The sequence below is a fragment of the Metarhizium robertsii genome (genome assembly GCF_000187425.2).
Source record: "Metarhizium robertsii ARSEF 23 chromosome Unknown MAA_Scf_15, whole genome shotgun sequence".
In the NCBI taxonomy this organism is placed as follows: Eukaryota; Fungi; Ascomycota; class Sordariomycetes; order Hypocreales; family Clavicipitaceae; genus Metarhizium; species Metarhizium robertsii.
Window position 1 is genome coordinate 80,046 of NW_011942155.1, and position 13,040 is coordinate 93,085.

General features: G+C 51.8%; 2 protein-coding genes across 2 annotated transcripts; both read right to left on the reverse strand.

Moving 5' to 3' along the window:
• Positions 1–1,812: 1,812 nt before the first annotated feature.
• Positions 1,813–5,214, reverse strand: MAA_09129 (uncharacterized protein; the record flags this gene model as incomplete). Its single annotated transcript, XM_007827127.1, has 3 exons — positions 1,813–3,862; positions 3,912–4,123; positions 4,405–5,214. 3 exons carry the CDS (start codon positions 5,212–5,214, stop codon positions 1,813–1,815), a joined length of 3,072 nt encoding a protein of 1,023 aa, XP_007825318.1.
• Positions 5,215–9,417: 4,203 nt separating this feature from the next.
• Positions 9,418–10,055, reverse strand: MAA_11718 (alpha-fucosidase; the record flags this gene model as incomplete). The annotated part of the gene is made up of 2 exons (XM_011412633.1): positions 9,418–9,768; positions 9,900–10,055. 2 exons carry the CDS (start codon positions 10,053–10,055, stop codon positions 9,418–9,420), a joined length of 507 nt encoding a protein of 168 aa, XP_011410935.1.
• Positions 10,056–13,040: the final 2,985 nt, after the last annotated feature.

The following is a 13,040-nucleotide window of genomic DNA, read 5'->3' on the forward strand; positions in this document are numbered from 1 at the left end:
ACATACCGTTAACACGTGATTTTAAGACTGACTAACACATTCGTCTCCGACAGTCCTGGTGGGAGAAATTAGTCACTCGGGTCCAGGACGAAGAACAAGAAGTGCTTTGCTTGACATGACGCAAGATAGTTGTTACGAACAGGACGGAATCCATTCATCTATAGCATGCACTCAATGGCCAAAGTTCGGTGACGATACTTGTTCTCTCGAGGTCACAAAGAAAGCCTTCTGCATGACCTGCCGCTTCTCAGGTCATTATAACATGATGTCTACTATGTCCACGTTAGTCTGCGTACTGAGGGGGCGGCTTTCTTCGCAACAGGGCCGATGCACCAATGTCGTGACAACACTCCTTGACAACCTAGAAATCTTTTGAGTCTGACAGTGCATCGGTCCGCAACGCAGCTTATTCGTTTAGAGGAATAGCTGGAAGCGTGATCAATGGACAAATTCGGAATCTGGCGCTTTCTGAACCTCTAGAAACTCCCTCTGCTCTCGGGGCGCCTGGCCTGGGGCTAGTTCCGCCATCTTTATGCGAACCAGCACTGTTGAGTCTTCACCATGGCCGCGTAACACCCGGTGGCGCATTGTAGCGAAATAGCAGCGATAGTCCACATGCCCACGATTGTCCAATATATTCCGGAAACACATACTATTGGACATAGCAAGGGAGTGGTCCTGGCCCTGCTTGACACTATGGCTTGATGAGGAAGACAGATCACCGGCTTGATTTGCCGAGGCCTAGTTTTGACCGACCTGGAACTGGAATGAATCATCCGCTCTTGGCCAGTTCCTGTACTCATCAAGTCATCATCGTTTATGCTTTGTTCGGCGAGCGGATGTTTACGGGCCTGTTTTGCCAGTTCTTTGTCTTGTTCCAAGTCGGTAAATGCGTGCAGGCCTTTCTGCCGCATGAGTTGTCTGTTTGTCTTGACCAAGTTGATTATCGTCTGGAATTAGTTTATGTTGGACTTCAGAAATTGACTTACTGGCTACCTTTCGGGAGTCTGTCACACTGGGCTTTTCCACAGAGCTCGAACCATATTTTAAGCTATTACTCCGCCCACTCTGGTGTCTTTGACGGCTCTGTTTCACGCGGTACAGATGTCTACAAGGCAGGTCAGTTGTTATCAACAGTCAAATAGACTCCCCAGGTGCTACACAAGGACCGTTCGAATTTATTAGGCTAATGAGCGTGATAGGAAACTTGAAAGCGTCCATGCTCATACTCTCTAGCAAAACACATACAGCATTTCTTATCAAGCAGAAGCGAGCAGGCAAGTTCATGATAATTGAAACCTCGCCAGCCGTAGGGTAGCAGCATCCTTATCAATTTTAGAACTCTTGAAAGCCAAGTATGGACACGGGGCAGTTACGTGGGCCATGGCATTATGCAACGAGAATGAGCCACTATTACGTCTGGACATCAAGCTTTAGGTATAGACACAGGAACTCCGATCGTACGTTCTGGTGTCCATTCCAGACCAAGGTGTATTGAGCCATTAGTGTCCCCTTACCCCAACGATGTCGGAGATCCTCTAAAACATTATGACTTCCGCCACGCTGCATTGGTTTCCAAATACGCCAAACGCTAGTCTTTCCAGCTATGACCATGTGATGTGCCAGGGCCGTTTCCAACTTGAATGCATAAAATGAGGATGAGGGCCTTCGTTTCCACCATCGGCCATGCATTCCCGCGCCCTAACGGCAAACGCCATCCGGCAATACACTTATCATTGAGTTCACCCAAAACTCTCCCGTTAGCAGTCGGCTCTCCCAGAAAGCAACACGAAGCATTGATTCTCATTTTCATCAATAAGCTCCGTTCCATTGACGGGTCAGTATATTGGCAAAACTCATAGCCCTGGACGGCAGGGCGGGTTCAGTTTGCCTCTGGCTTCGACGGTTTAATGCGGAAGACAGACCATTGGCTCCAGGAATTGGTTGACTCAACTGCGGTTGACCAGCTGTTCCTTTGCTGAGTTCCCCGTCTGTCACTAACGTGTTACCATTGTGACCGTCGCGTCCTACCGGACGATTGCTACCCACAGAACCAATTTCTCGAGACACAGAGTTCCTCTTTACAGATGTTCCTCGCCGAGCAGTCCTGACATCATGAGACGCTAGTCTTGTTCCAGGTAGTGGTGGATGCCTATGTACAAGGGATGTTCCGTCTTTATCTGTGCCGACGACGTCGTATGGAACCGTTGGCCTTGCTTGCAAGTCCGAGCCATTGGCCTGGTAGAGTTCATGATGAAGCTGATAACCAGCTTCGTCCATCGCCGAACCGGTTTCCGAGAGCGTATAATGCTCAGCATTGTCGCCCTCAATTCCGACCATATTTTCAGCCGCTCGAGGGCTTCGCTGACTGAGTCCAGTTCGGACCCACGGGTGCACAGAGGCGCCATCACGCGCACCTATAACAGATTGACGACGTATATTGGCTTGTTGTGGGGTTTCAGGAACCCGAGAGCCGATTCCAGCGTCGGTAGATCCCAGTTCCGGCGAAGGTCTTCTCCTGCCGCTATCATGGTCTTGAGGCTCTTCGCTAGCCCGTCCGCCTCCTTGATCAGCATGCTCCTGAAACCCAGACGCCGTTTGGTCGGCTTGTTGCGGACTGGTCCCTTGCCCAGGGTGGCCCGGTGTTGCAAGTTCTGGCGTAGGCTTGCGGCTAAAGGCCCTCCCGGGGCGGTCCTCCCGTGGCGGGGCCTCAGGAACCTCGCTTGGTCTCCTTTGTCTTTCGGGACTTTGATCTCCGTTCCGGCCAGTTCCAAGACTTCTCTGGCGTAGTATACGCCAGCTAGGTGATTCCTCACCCAAAGGCAGTGCAGGCTCGCCCTGGTCTGCAGTCCGTGGCCTCGGACTCTGCTCTCCGCTTATCCGACCTTTTCCCGGTCCGAGGTTCCTTCGAGTTCTTTCCTGAGGGTTCATTTCTTCCTCATCGCCCTCCTCAGCAACTTGCGAGTCTTGTCTTTCGTTGGGCGTCCGTCTCGCAGAGTTGCCTTCCATTTCAGCATACGGCTTCGTGTTGACGTCGTCCTGGCTGATACCGTGCCAACTACTTCTGAGAGCCGTGTTTGCCCGCAAATCAGGGCGGGCACACACGTGGCCCCGGTTGTTTGTGCCTTCGTCCGCGTCGGAGGGAACTTCATAGGGATCTCTTTGTGTTTCCCCGCAGCGACGGGTTGTGCCAGTCGCTTTACGACGCCGTTTAGTCCCTTCCAACAGTGTAGGATCCAATGCTGCAGAACGTTTGCCAGCGTTGGTCCTCGGCGGCCGGATTGCGGCCTTATCGGTCGTCTGATCAGCTCTGCTATGCTGTTTACCTGGCTTCCGACTGCTGGATGCCTTCCCGTGTTCTTTCCCGTCAGTTTCTTCCCACGGCACATCTCTAGTCCGGCCGGTCGTTTGGATTTGTAGGATTTTCCCATCAAAGGAAAGCTCCAAGTCTACCTCTGTTTTCCATCCTTGCCGATGTCTCACCTGGAGCGTGATCAAACCAGGTGGTTGGTATGTGAACCTCACCATAACTGTTTCGACATGGCTCTCCAGCTTGACATCTATCTGTCCCATTGGCACGGCGTGACGCTTCGAATAGACGTGGCGATTTGAGTCGCGAGACCAGTCCGACCGCCGCTTGACCGAGGCGTCGAAAGCATACAGCTTCAAGACAAGCATATCGTTGTCCGGCATTACCGTTTCCCAGTATTTCAGGCAGGTATGCGTACGAAGGGTCTTGGCCTGTACGATGACCTCGCCAGTCGCCCGATCCACAGCCACAGCGTAGCCGAAGCCCTGCTTCCAGAACAGCTCCGTCGGGTCATTGGAGGAGGGCAACGACGCGCCCAGGCACACTGCATTCCTATGCCTCGAGTTAGCAGGCGGCAGCGGTGCGGAGCGACGAAACTTACACCGTGTCTAGAACCTCGACTTGTAGGTTATGTTTGCCGCAGTTTTTCTTTACCTCGTCAATGCGGCGCATCCAGAAAGAGTTGATGGATTTGTTTTCGATCAAGGCCGTCCCCATGAGGACGACCTTATCGACCACACGATAATTTCGAATTTCGTTCTCGGCCATATCCAATGGTTTCTTGTAGCACTCCTCAACAATCCGCCAGAGGTCCTATCCCGGAATTTTCATGCCGTCCGAGATAAGGTCGTTCCAGGGTGATTCACACTGGCTTTCGACGTGAGCCTTGGCGTCTTTGAAAAAATAAATGCTCTCGGTCTCCTCGCGGCACCTCCGCAAGAGTGACGGCCAGGCGTGGTCCATCCCGCCTACACAGTAATTTCGGCTGATTAGAAGCATATACCTGTCGTGCATTTCGTATAGGTCAAAATGCTGCGGCCTAGTTAGCATCCAGGGTCCATCGCAGGCCAGTAGATATGTCACTGGGACCATACCGCCAATCCAGCGCCTATATCCATCACTAGGACCTGTGAAATGGAACGAGTCAGCTTCTCAGTTTCTGTTCTTGTTGCGGTGCGGGAAAGGAAAAGAAATAATCGTCCGCTGACCCTTTTAGACTTGCCCTTCCGCGGCGCTGTCGGCTGCTTGCGCCTCCGTGTCTGCTGTACGACCTTCCGTTGTTGCAGCAGCATGGCTTCCTGTTCCTCCTGCACGGCCTTGCGGTGTAAATATTTAATGTAATCGCTGGCCGCTTCGGGCTCGGTTGTGAAGTCGAGTATATTTGAATCAAACCCTGCCTCGGTGGCACCGAGGGCGATTAGCTTCTGTATCTCCTTTCCATTTTCGTCCTCGGTCCACATCACGGGCACCGGAATGGAAACTTTGGTTAGAGGCCCGTACTTCTCCTTTCGGCAGAGGTTATCAAGGTCCGTCAGAAAATGCGCAAATATCAGTTTCAGGCATTCCAAAAGGGTTTTTTCATTTTTGCGCAGGAAGTCCAGAAAGGCTTGCCCGCCTTTCTCGTGCAGGTTCCTATCCAGCGCCTGTTTGGATCCGAAGCCTATCTCATCATAGTTCATTATTTGGTCGTAGCTCAAGGGTTCAAGCTGTCCGTCGCGGCATCGGAACGCGTTGGGAACTCGGTCGTACGTCCCAGTCCCACCGCTAACCCTCCCTCTCTGTAGCATTGTCGGCTCCCCGTTCTCTACTGTGAAGGCTGCGCCAAAGTGTGAGGTACCGATCTCAAAGGCGGTAGAGATGGATCGCCGCTCCGAAAGCGCTCCGACTTCCTGGGGAGGCGCCATGGCGGAAGGAACGCGTTTGGGATACATCCGCTCAGGCGTGGCGCTGCCGTGCGTTGTGTTTGGATGAGGTTTTGTTTTCTCGCGACGTTGCGGCTGGCATTGAAAAATGGCAGTTCAGGTGATTAAGTTTTGACCTCGGAGAGCACCCTTGGCCGTAATTGGTGGAGTTGCGCCACGCGTGTTCCGCGCCTGGGCTGCGGGTCACACAAACCCCTCTAGCAGGAGCAACCTGCTAAATTAGGCAAGAACCAGCGCCCGCGACCGCGACTGTGGGATGTGACTGTGGGATGTATTCTTGGCGCAATTGATATACTCACTCACAGACTACATAGCGACATTGCCCAGACAGGTCCTTCGGCTCCCAAGACTTAGCATTAGTTCCTAGAGCGGGGGGTGTTTGGCGAAAAGAAATCTGCTGGAGTCTATGAGAAGTGCGCCTAAGAAAGACATGAATCCCGCGACTGCTATACTGCCCAGCAGCGTGGCGTCGGCATCATCTAACTGCATGAACCACATCTTGATATCGAAATACGATTAACCTTGCTGGCCTCGGTCGTCCCGGGATCATGCTACGTCTGGTGCCTTATCAACCAGCGCCACCCTAAAGTGTAGTACGCCTGCACTGAACCTACTGGTCGCTGCGTCTTGGTTCAGTTTACATATCATCGCTCATCCAACTCTCCCGGTTCCAGACAGACCCTTGGACCACAAGGCTGGGCTTAAACGGCCCGTGACTGGGCCTGTGTTGATCCGAGTTGTTACGACACAGATTGAAGAGTTTCGCGTAGACTGCCACAGCATAATGGCATGCGCGCGCTCTTGGTGTTTTTTGCGTCTTCATTTCTCATTTCTTCGTCTAGGGTATGCGGGGAGGCGGGTTCAAAGACTGACTGGGTTAGAGAGCAGCTCCGGGTGGGGTCAACAAAGAGCGTGGATGCCATGACAGACTGGGTGGCTTGAAGCGTAATAATTCTGCCAGTCCTGAAGGTGGTAGTATCTGTAAGGGGCAAGGGGTTTATTCAGCCAGGAGCGTGTTAGAAACCAACAAACTGATTGCATTGCAGAGAAGTCTCCGAGCTGGCTTCCTGGTCTAGTTCCTACGACTTGCTTTTTGAGTTTCCACTCCTGGCGGACTGTGCACCTCTGCGCCACGCTGGGGATATTCTTACCTCGGAAAACACACTATCGGCGTATCGCCAGGCTTGTTCCCTATATGCTTCTTGGCCATTACCGCATAAATCTCTAAGCAGTGTCCCCAAGCTGAACATTTCCGTGCAGCCAAAGCAGTCCATGAATATGCAACGCCCCACGGTTGTTGGTGTCTACGGCGCCAAAATATTGGCTAGTCCGGCCAAACACAGAATGCTGACCTACCTTGAACATGATCTTTCGCCGCGAACTTGGCCGCCTTTCTCTGGACCTTGGCTGACGAAACCTGTAAAGCGAGATACTCTTTAGGAGCTCGCGAATGCAATCATCACTAGTCCGTTCGTATTCCTCCAATTCCTTTCTCGAGGCATCCAATCTAGATTTACTCAGCGAGTGGACGACGCGCTCGAGACCAGGGAAGCTCTTGCGGCTTACGCTGAGCAGGCTGACCCTCCGATTCCTCGATCGCACCTCTAGATGGAAAGTGAGGAAGGCAAAATTCCAATGGTTCGCGAACCGGCCCCCGTGTCGCCTCAACCGACATCGGCCCATGCACACAGGCTCATGTTCCTCGGTGCAAGCAAGCTAGCGACTCCGTGGTCTGCCGCATCCTCCTTCGCACGGACAGAAGGCCAGCCAAATCCCCAGCCTGGGGTCGCTCAGTTCCATGCCATGATACATGGATGTCTTCCACTACCCGGAACAGATGGTGCGGCAGGACATTTGCGACTAAATCCTTCACATTATTTGAGAACACGGTGATATGCCCCTTTACATGATTTCCATAGTCGGCACTGTTGCTATAACCTGCCACTATGGTATGCTTTGTGAAGAAGCCATAGCACGAGTTCAGGGGGCCAGGCCCTTCGACTTTCGGGATAGGCGTGCTCACATTTCATCGGCCGTGCAGAGCCGCCTGAGCCTTTGAGCTACAGACGCCGCCAGTGTGCGCAACTGACATATTCCAGATCTTCCTGTTCAACATACTTGTCACAACAGATCAAGCAAGTGTGTATCGGAAGGGTCTTTCAATTATGCCTGACATTAAAAAACTCCTGTACGGTCTCGATCTTTCTCGACAGAGGTATAGGATGATACCACCAGGCTTTCGTCGAGGACAGCTGGCTTTTGATCTCGTATCGGTCCTCAAGCCACTGTCCTTCAGGTCGTTCCGCTGGTCATCTTCGCTCCTGTTTCGACGACCCTCGATATGAGGCAACTTCGATGCCCGCTCCGACTGCTGAGACGGGGACTTTTTCTTGTGCAAGTGCGATTCCGCCCTCTGGTTGACAGGAATGAGAAAGGAGGCCGGCGACAACTTAGAGTATGAATCTTGCAGCCCACGGCTTCTCCTCGGAGCTATACTACGGTCCAATGAAGCTGCTTCGCCAAGTTCCGCGGCGATCGGCGCGGGAGTGACAGCTCTCTGTTGACCTATCCCTGTTCTATCAGACAGCTCCGCCGGCCTCTTCCTCTCCTTTCTTCCAAAGGGCTTTCTCTTCCGGCCCTGCGCCAAACCCAACATTCTCACATCCACAAACCGAAACTGCCCAGATATTGGAAGAGGAGGCCGGGAACGTCTAGATTCGCGAATGACCCTCTGAATATGTGCGCGAGCTAACATGCCTAACTTATCCCCTGGTCCCCCTGACCTTCCGACTTGCGATTCACTATCCGGGTTTGTCGCCGCTTTACGGTCCCTGTCGGCATTGGCAGGAGAGGCCGAGGAACTAAGACTCAGGCATGGCGCTCGTTATGCCTCCCTCGACTCTTCCTGTACTACGTCGTGCTGCTCCTAGACCCCAAGCGGTTCAGGCTCATGCCTTGATGCGCTAACCGCGACACAGTTGGGAAGCAGGCGAGGCAAACCCGACACTTAGGTAGGGTGTTGAGAATTCCCATTGGTCGGTGTAGCGCGCGTTCGAACCCATGGAGAGAGAGAGGTACATCTTGTTGACCCACACAAATTGTTGACCCTCTGAATATGTGCGCGAGCTAACATGCCTAACTTATCCCCTGGTCCCCCTGACCTTCCGACTTGCGATTCACTATCCGGGTTTGTCGCCGCTTTACGGTCCCTGTCGGCATTGGCAGGAGAGGCCGAGGAACTAAGACTCAGGCATGGCGCTCGTTATGCCTCCCTCGACTCTTCCTGTACTACGTCGTGCTGCTCCTAGACCCCAAGCGGTTCAGGCTCATGCCTTGATGCGCTAACCGCGACACAGTTGGGAAGCAGGCGAGGCAAACCCGACACTTAGGTAGGGTGTTGAGAATTCCCATTGGTCGGTGTAGCGCGCGTTCGAACCCATGGAGAGAGAGAGGTACATCTTGTTGACCCACACAAATTGTATTGTCACCCACACAAATTGTCACCCACACAGCGGGCCACCGCCAGACATCTTAGATAGTCGGTCAGCAAATAAATACTAGGCAATTGCTACACGGGCCTGACTTTCACCACTTCTTACCAGATGCCCTTTCCGGCTCTTGAAGTGAGGTGTAGAGCCTTCGTCACATTACTGTATTAGGTCGTGGGAGTTTCTGAGAAGTAAAAATTCCATGATCAGCTGCACGCGGCTCGGCAGCTGCCTGGCATTCTGTACGAACGCACGTCAGGCCCGTGTAAACACACAATTTTTTTTTTTTTTTTTGGAAGCTACTTGAAAAGCTTTTTTAGTGACCTGAAAAATGAAATTTGCAGTGGCCTGAATTGTTTTTTTTTTTTGGCTTGAAAAAATAATTCTGATTTTTTTTTTGGCCTGAATTGTTTTTTTTTTTTGGCTTGGAAAAATAAATTCTCAGGCCTGGATTGGATTTTTCTTGGCTTGAAAAAATAAATTCGTAGTGGTCTGAAATTTTTTTTGGGCTCCAAAAAATTAAATGCAGAAAGGAAAAACTGACTTAATTTATTTATTTCTTAAAAAAAAAAAAAAACGAAGCACAAAAATAAAACTTATTTTTCGGCATTGCACCCACACCAGGACACACATCTCTCTAGCGCTTGCTGTGCGGTCAGCCTCTTTTCGGGCCTCCACTGCAACAGTCTTCTGAGACTCATTCTCCATTTCGGGTGGTGGAATCAGCCCTTGGATGTAACAGGCCTGAGATGGACTCGGGAGGGTCATATCCAGGATTTTCTTTCGCATCGACCTTGGAATACACAAGAACGGGCCGATCCCCTCCCCAAAGGATTGTCCTTGCCGAGATGTGGCCATGGCGAATCCGCATTGTGTCATGGAGATAGACGAGGGCTGATGTGATGCCAAGACACATAGCTACACCGTCTTCTGGCCTGCCCTTGAAGTGATAAGAGCTGTCCATCTCTTCGAGCAGCCTGGGGTAAGCGAGCTTTGTGAATATAGCCAGGAAGCGCGCGTCGACGCCTAGGAAGTCGATGATCCATGGCTGTCACCGGGGTTAGCATTCTCCAAGGCTTTCTTCTCTTACATGGTAGAATGGCGCTTATTGTCAGCCTGAATGGGCGTGGAGGTTCTGAACTGTTAACAGTATGCGAGAGTTATCTGGGCGTTACCCACGACAGCGGTGCTGCCACAATCTTTTTCTGGCTGGCCACGACTCGGTGCCTTCGGTGCCTTCGCTGGGCGTTGTTGCGAGTCGTGCTCCTGGCTTGACGAGGCTGATACAAAGGCATCGCTGGTGTTGCGCCTGCACTTGTTGGGGGCTGTTGTCATGGTCTTGCCCAAAAACTCGTCAAACTTCCGCTTTAACCCGGACGGAGCTGTTGTCGTCGAATTTTCGGACTTGTTGACGGTCGGCGTTGGAGTCTCGAAGGTCAAGTCGTAAGTCTTTGGCAGTATTCGTATGTCAATGTACTCAAGCTCGTGCGAGATTCTCCAATGACCAGCTGAGAGCGTTACGGAGCGTTACGCATCAACCTTCTTCACACCATCCTGGCTCAATCTGCCGCCGAAGAGTCGACCGTACTCCAAAGAGCCTGGGCCTGAATTGGCTATGGTGATGTCGTCCTCAAAAGGGGCAAAATAGCACTCACAAATGATGGTGCTGTTGAGACTGAACTTGGATGACGCTGTTTGCGGGGTCTGTTTGACGACTACCGCGGCCGGCGTCCGTTGGTGGTCATAACCACGCGAGCGTCCTGAGGTAGGTATTCCCGAGCAATCTCGGGCTTTGTAACATCCTGAAGCACCTGGAAAATGCTAGTTGTACTTGAAGACCGACCGCTGTGATCCGTGATGACCAGGCGCTCGTAGGGTTTTAATACACGTACGTATTTATTTTTAGCGCCGAGGCGTCTGGAGATCGTATTCAGTGCCGGCCGTTTTCTCCTTCTGGCAGGGGCAGCACAGTTCATTGGACGTATCTTGCTGGCTGCCTGTCACACCATCGCAAGCGCGCGCTAAGCAAAGGGGTTTGTCTGCCCCTTGACGTCCAGGCCTCTCCCGCGCTGTTCTGTCGCAGTCAAATTCGACAGTTCCGTCACTAAAATCGTAACTGAAGCAAATACCACCACCGGAAGAGGAAAACCAACCCAACGCAGCATGGAATCCTTTGAAGTGAAACAAACATTTGATAGGAAGCAGGAGGCTTCTTGGGAACCCGAGAAATTTGGCCTCGGACCAGCTGATACGGCTGATTTGAGCAAGCAGTACAGCACCATTTGCCTCCCATTAGTGGAGCCCGAACATTTTATTGAGGTCTTTCAAATGACTGCCTCGAAGGCCGAAGACATCGAGGTGCTAAGGGCTAAGCTGGGGAGGAGAATGGCAGAGATGTGTGTGGAGTTCGAAGACATGCGCTTAGGGCTATTTGAGGTCGCTGCGAAGGACACTCAATTGTCTGACGATGACTGCACTCATATAGGGAAAGCATTCGCTGGCAATTCTGTTGCGTTGGGCTCGATACTGAAAGCTGTGATAAAACTGCTAAGGTACGAGTTACGTCCAGAGTCGCCTTTCTTATGTAAGTTCAGCAAAGCAAAAGACGTGCTGTGACTGCAATTAACGCTCGACTAGATAATCCACGGATGGAGACAGGACTGTCTAACAGGAGAAAGGTCGACGGGAATCCTACCATGCAGATGGTCCCTGGCAAACGTGCCCTATCGACAGAGGAAGAGGGCGAAACAGCACTCGGTGTGAAAAGACCTAAAACTACATCAGACGGGCGTCCCGGTGGCGACAAGCCTCGCCGCAGTAAGCGACTGAGAACAAAAAGGGGAGGGAGATCTTAAGGGTGTATGTTTAGGCTTTGTAGATTTACTGACGAGGGCATTTGTTTTGTGGTCGAGTGTGAATACACTGCCATAGGGCATACCTTTGTTCAAACCTTGCCTGAGATTAAGGAAGGACGTTCAAATTGAAGTGTGATACGCGCCTCCTCCATGCTTGAGAAATGGATTGGACCAGAACGTGGAGAATGGCCCCTATCTCCCGCATACTCACAACGATGTGATTCTTCAGAGGGAATTCTCAAGGAATGATCAGAGCTACTCGATTTTAACAAAGACACTGGAGAGCTGGTGGTCCACGACATATCCAAAAAGAAAGATACTGAGTTGTACATCGTAGGCCTTGATGGGGGCAAACAATGTGCTTATATGCGGACTTCCGGCTTATTCCTGCCAGGACTCAGCACAGTGGTACATGGCACCCGAGGTGATGGAATGGCATGTTCAAACCACCAAGGTCGGCATATACAGTCTTGGGGCAACCGCCATTGAATCTCTAATAGGCTTCCAGGCGCGGCCCGCGACGCCCTCGACTCGTTCTTCTGTTCATCACCGAACATTCAGGGGGGCCATCCCACACTGACTGCCGGGCAGTCCGACCACGGACAGTCCATGGTTCCCATGGCTATACGTCATTAGAGATGTCGCAGCTTTGGGAGGACATCTCTGGGTTCACACGGCCAGATTTTTGCTGCAATCGGGCTCGCTGTTGGAATACTGTTCCGGGATCCCGATTCCGATATCCGTTGGATGATGCCCTTGTTCTTTGATCTGCGCGGCATGAGTGATACTACAAGGACACGATTTGATGGACATCGAGGGCATAGCGAATGGGCGGAAACCCGGAAGCTTCGAAGGATTAAGGCATGGCCACGAACATTCCTATTCTCAACCTCAAACATTTAGGAATGAACATGAAAATTAAAGACGGCCCATATTTCGGACGAGCGCAGTATTGCGTCTCATCGAACCATCACGAACCCCGCAAGTGAAGATGTCAACTCACTGTCAGTGACGTGTGCGATGGCATAGTGTCTAATACTTTATTTCTCGCCTGCGCGTGATTCAGTCCGATGATGCTCTCAAACCTGGAGCCCTCCGAAGCATTGTAGCCCCCCATTCTTAATTCGGTGTACCGGAGAAGACGTCCATCATAACGTAACTGATGCCGTGTGATATGATCTCGGATGGTGGTCGGGTTTGGATTCTGGCCAATAGTTGGCTTGGGAGTTTCAAGGGTTGCTTGTAGAATGGTATTCTTTAATGTTTCGGACTCCTCGCTGTAGTGATTCGCCAGCTCCTGATTCAAGAAACCAACAGCAGCATCTAGCAGGCTCAGAACGACTTTGCTATCGTTCCCAGGGGAAGTTTCGTTGAGGAAGTTGTCCAGTTGCTCGGGTTTAACGTCCTCACAAGGCATCACCTGTTTGCCAGTTGGATCTGTTGTGAGTCCTCCATCCACTTTAAA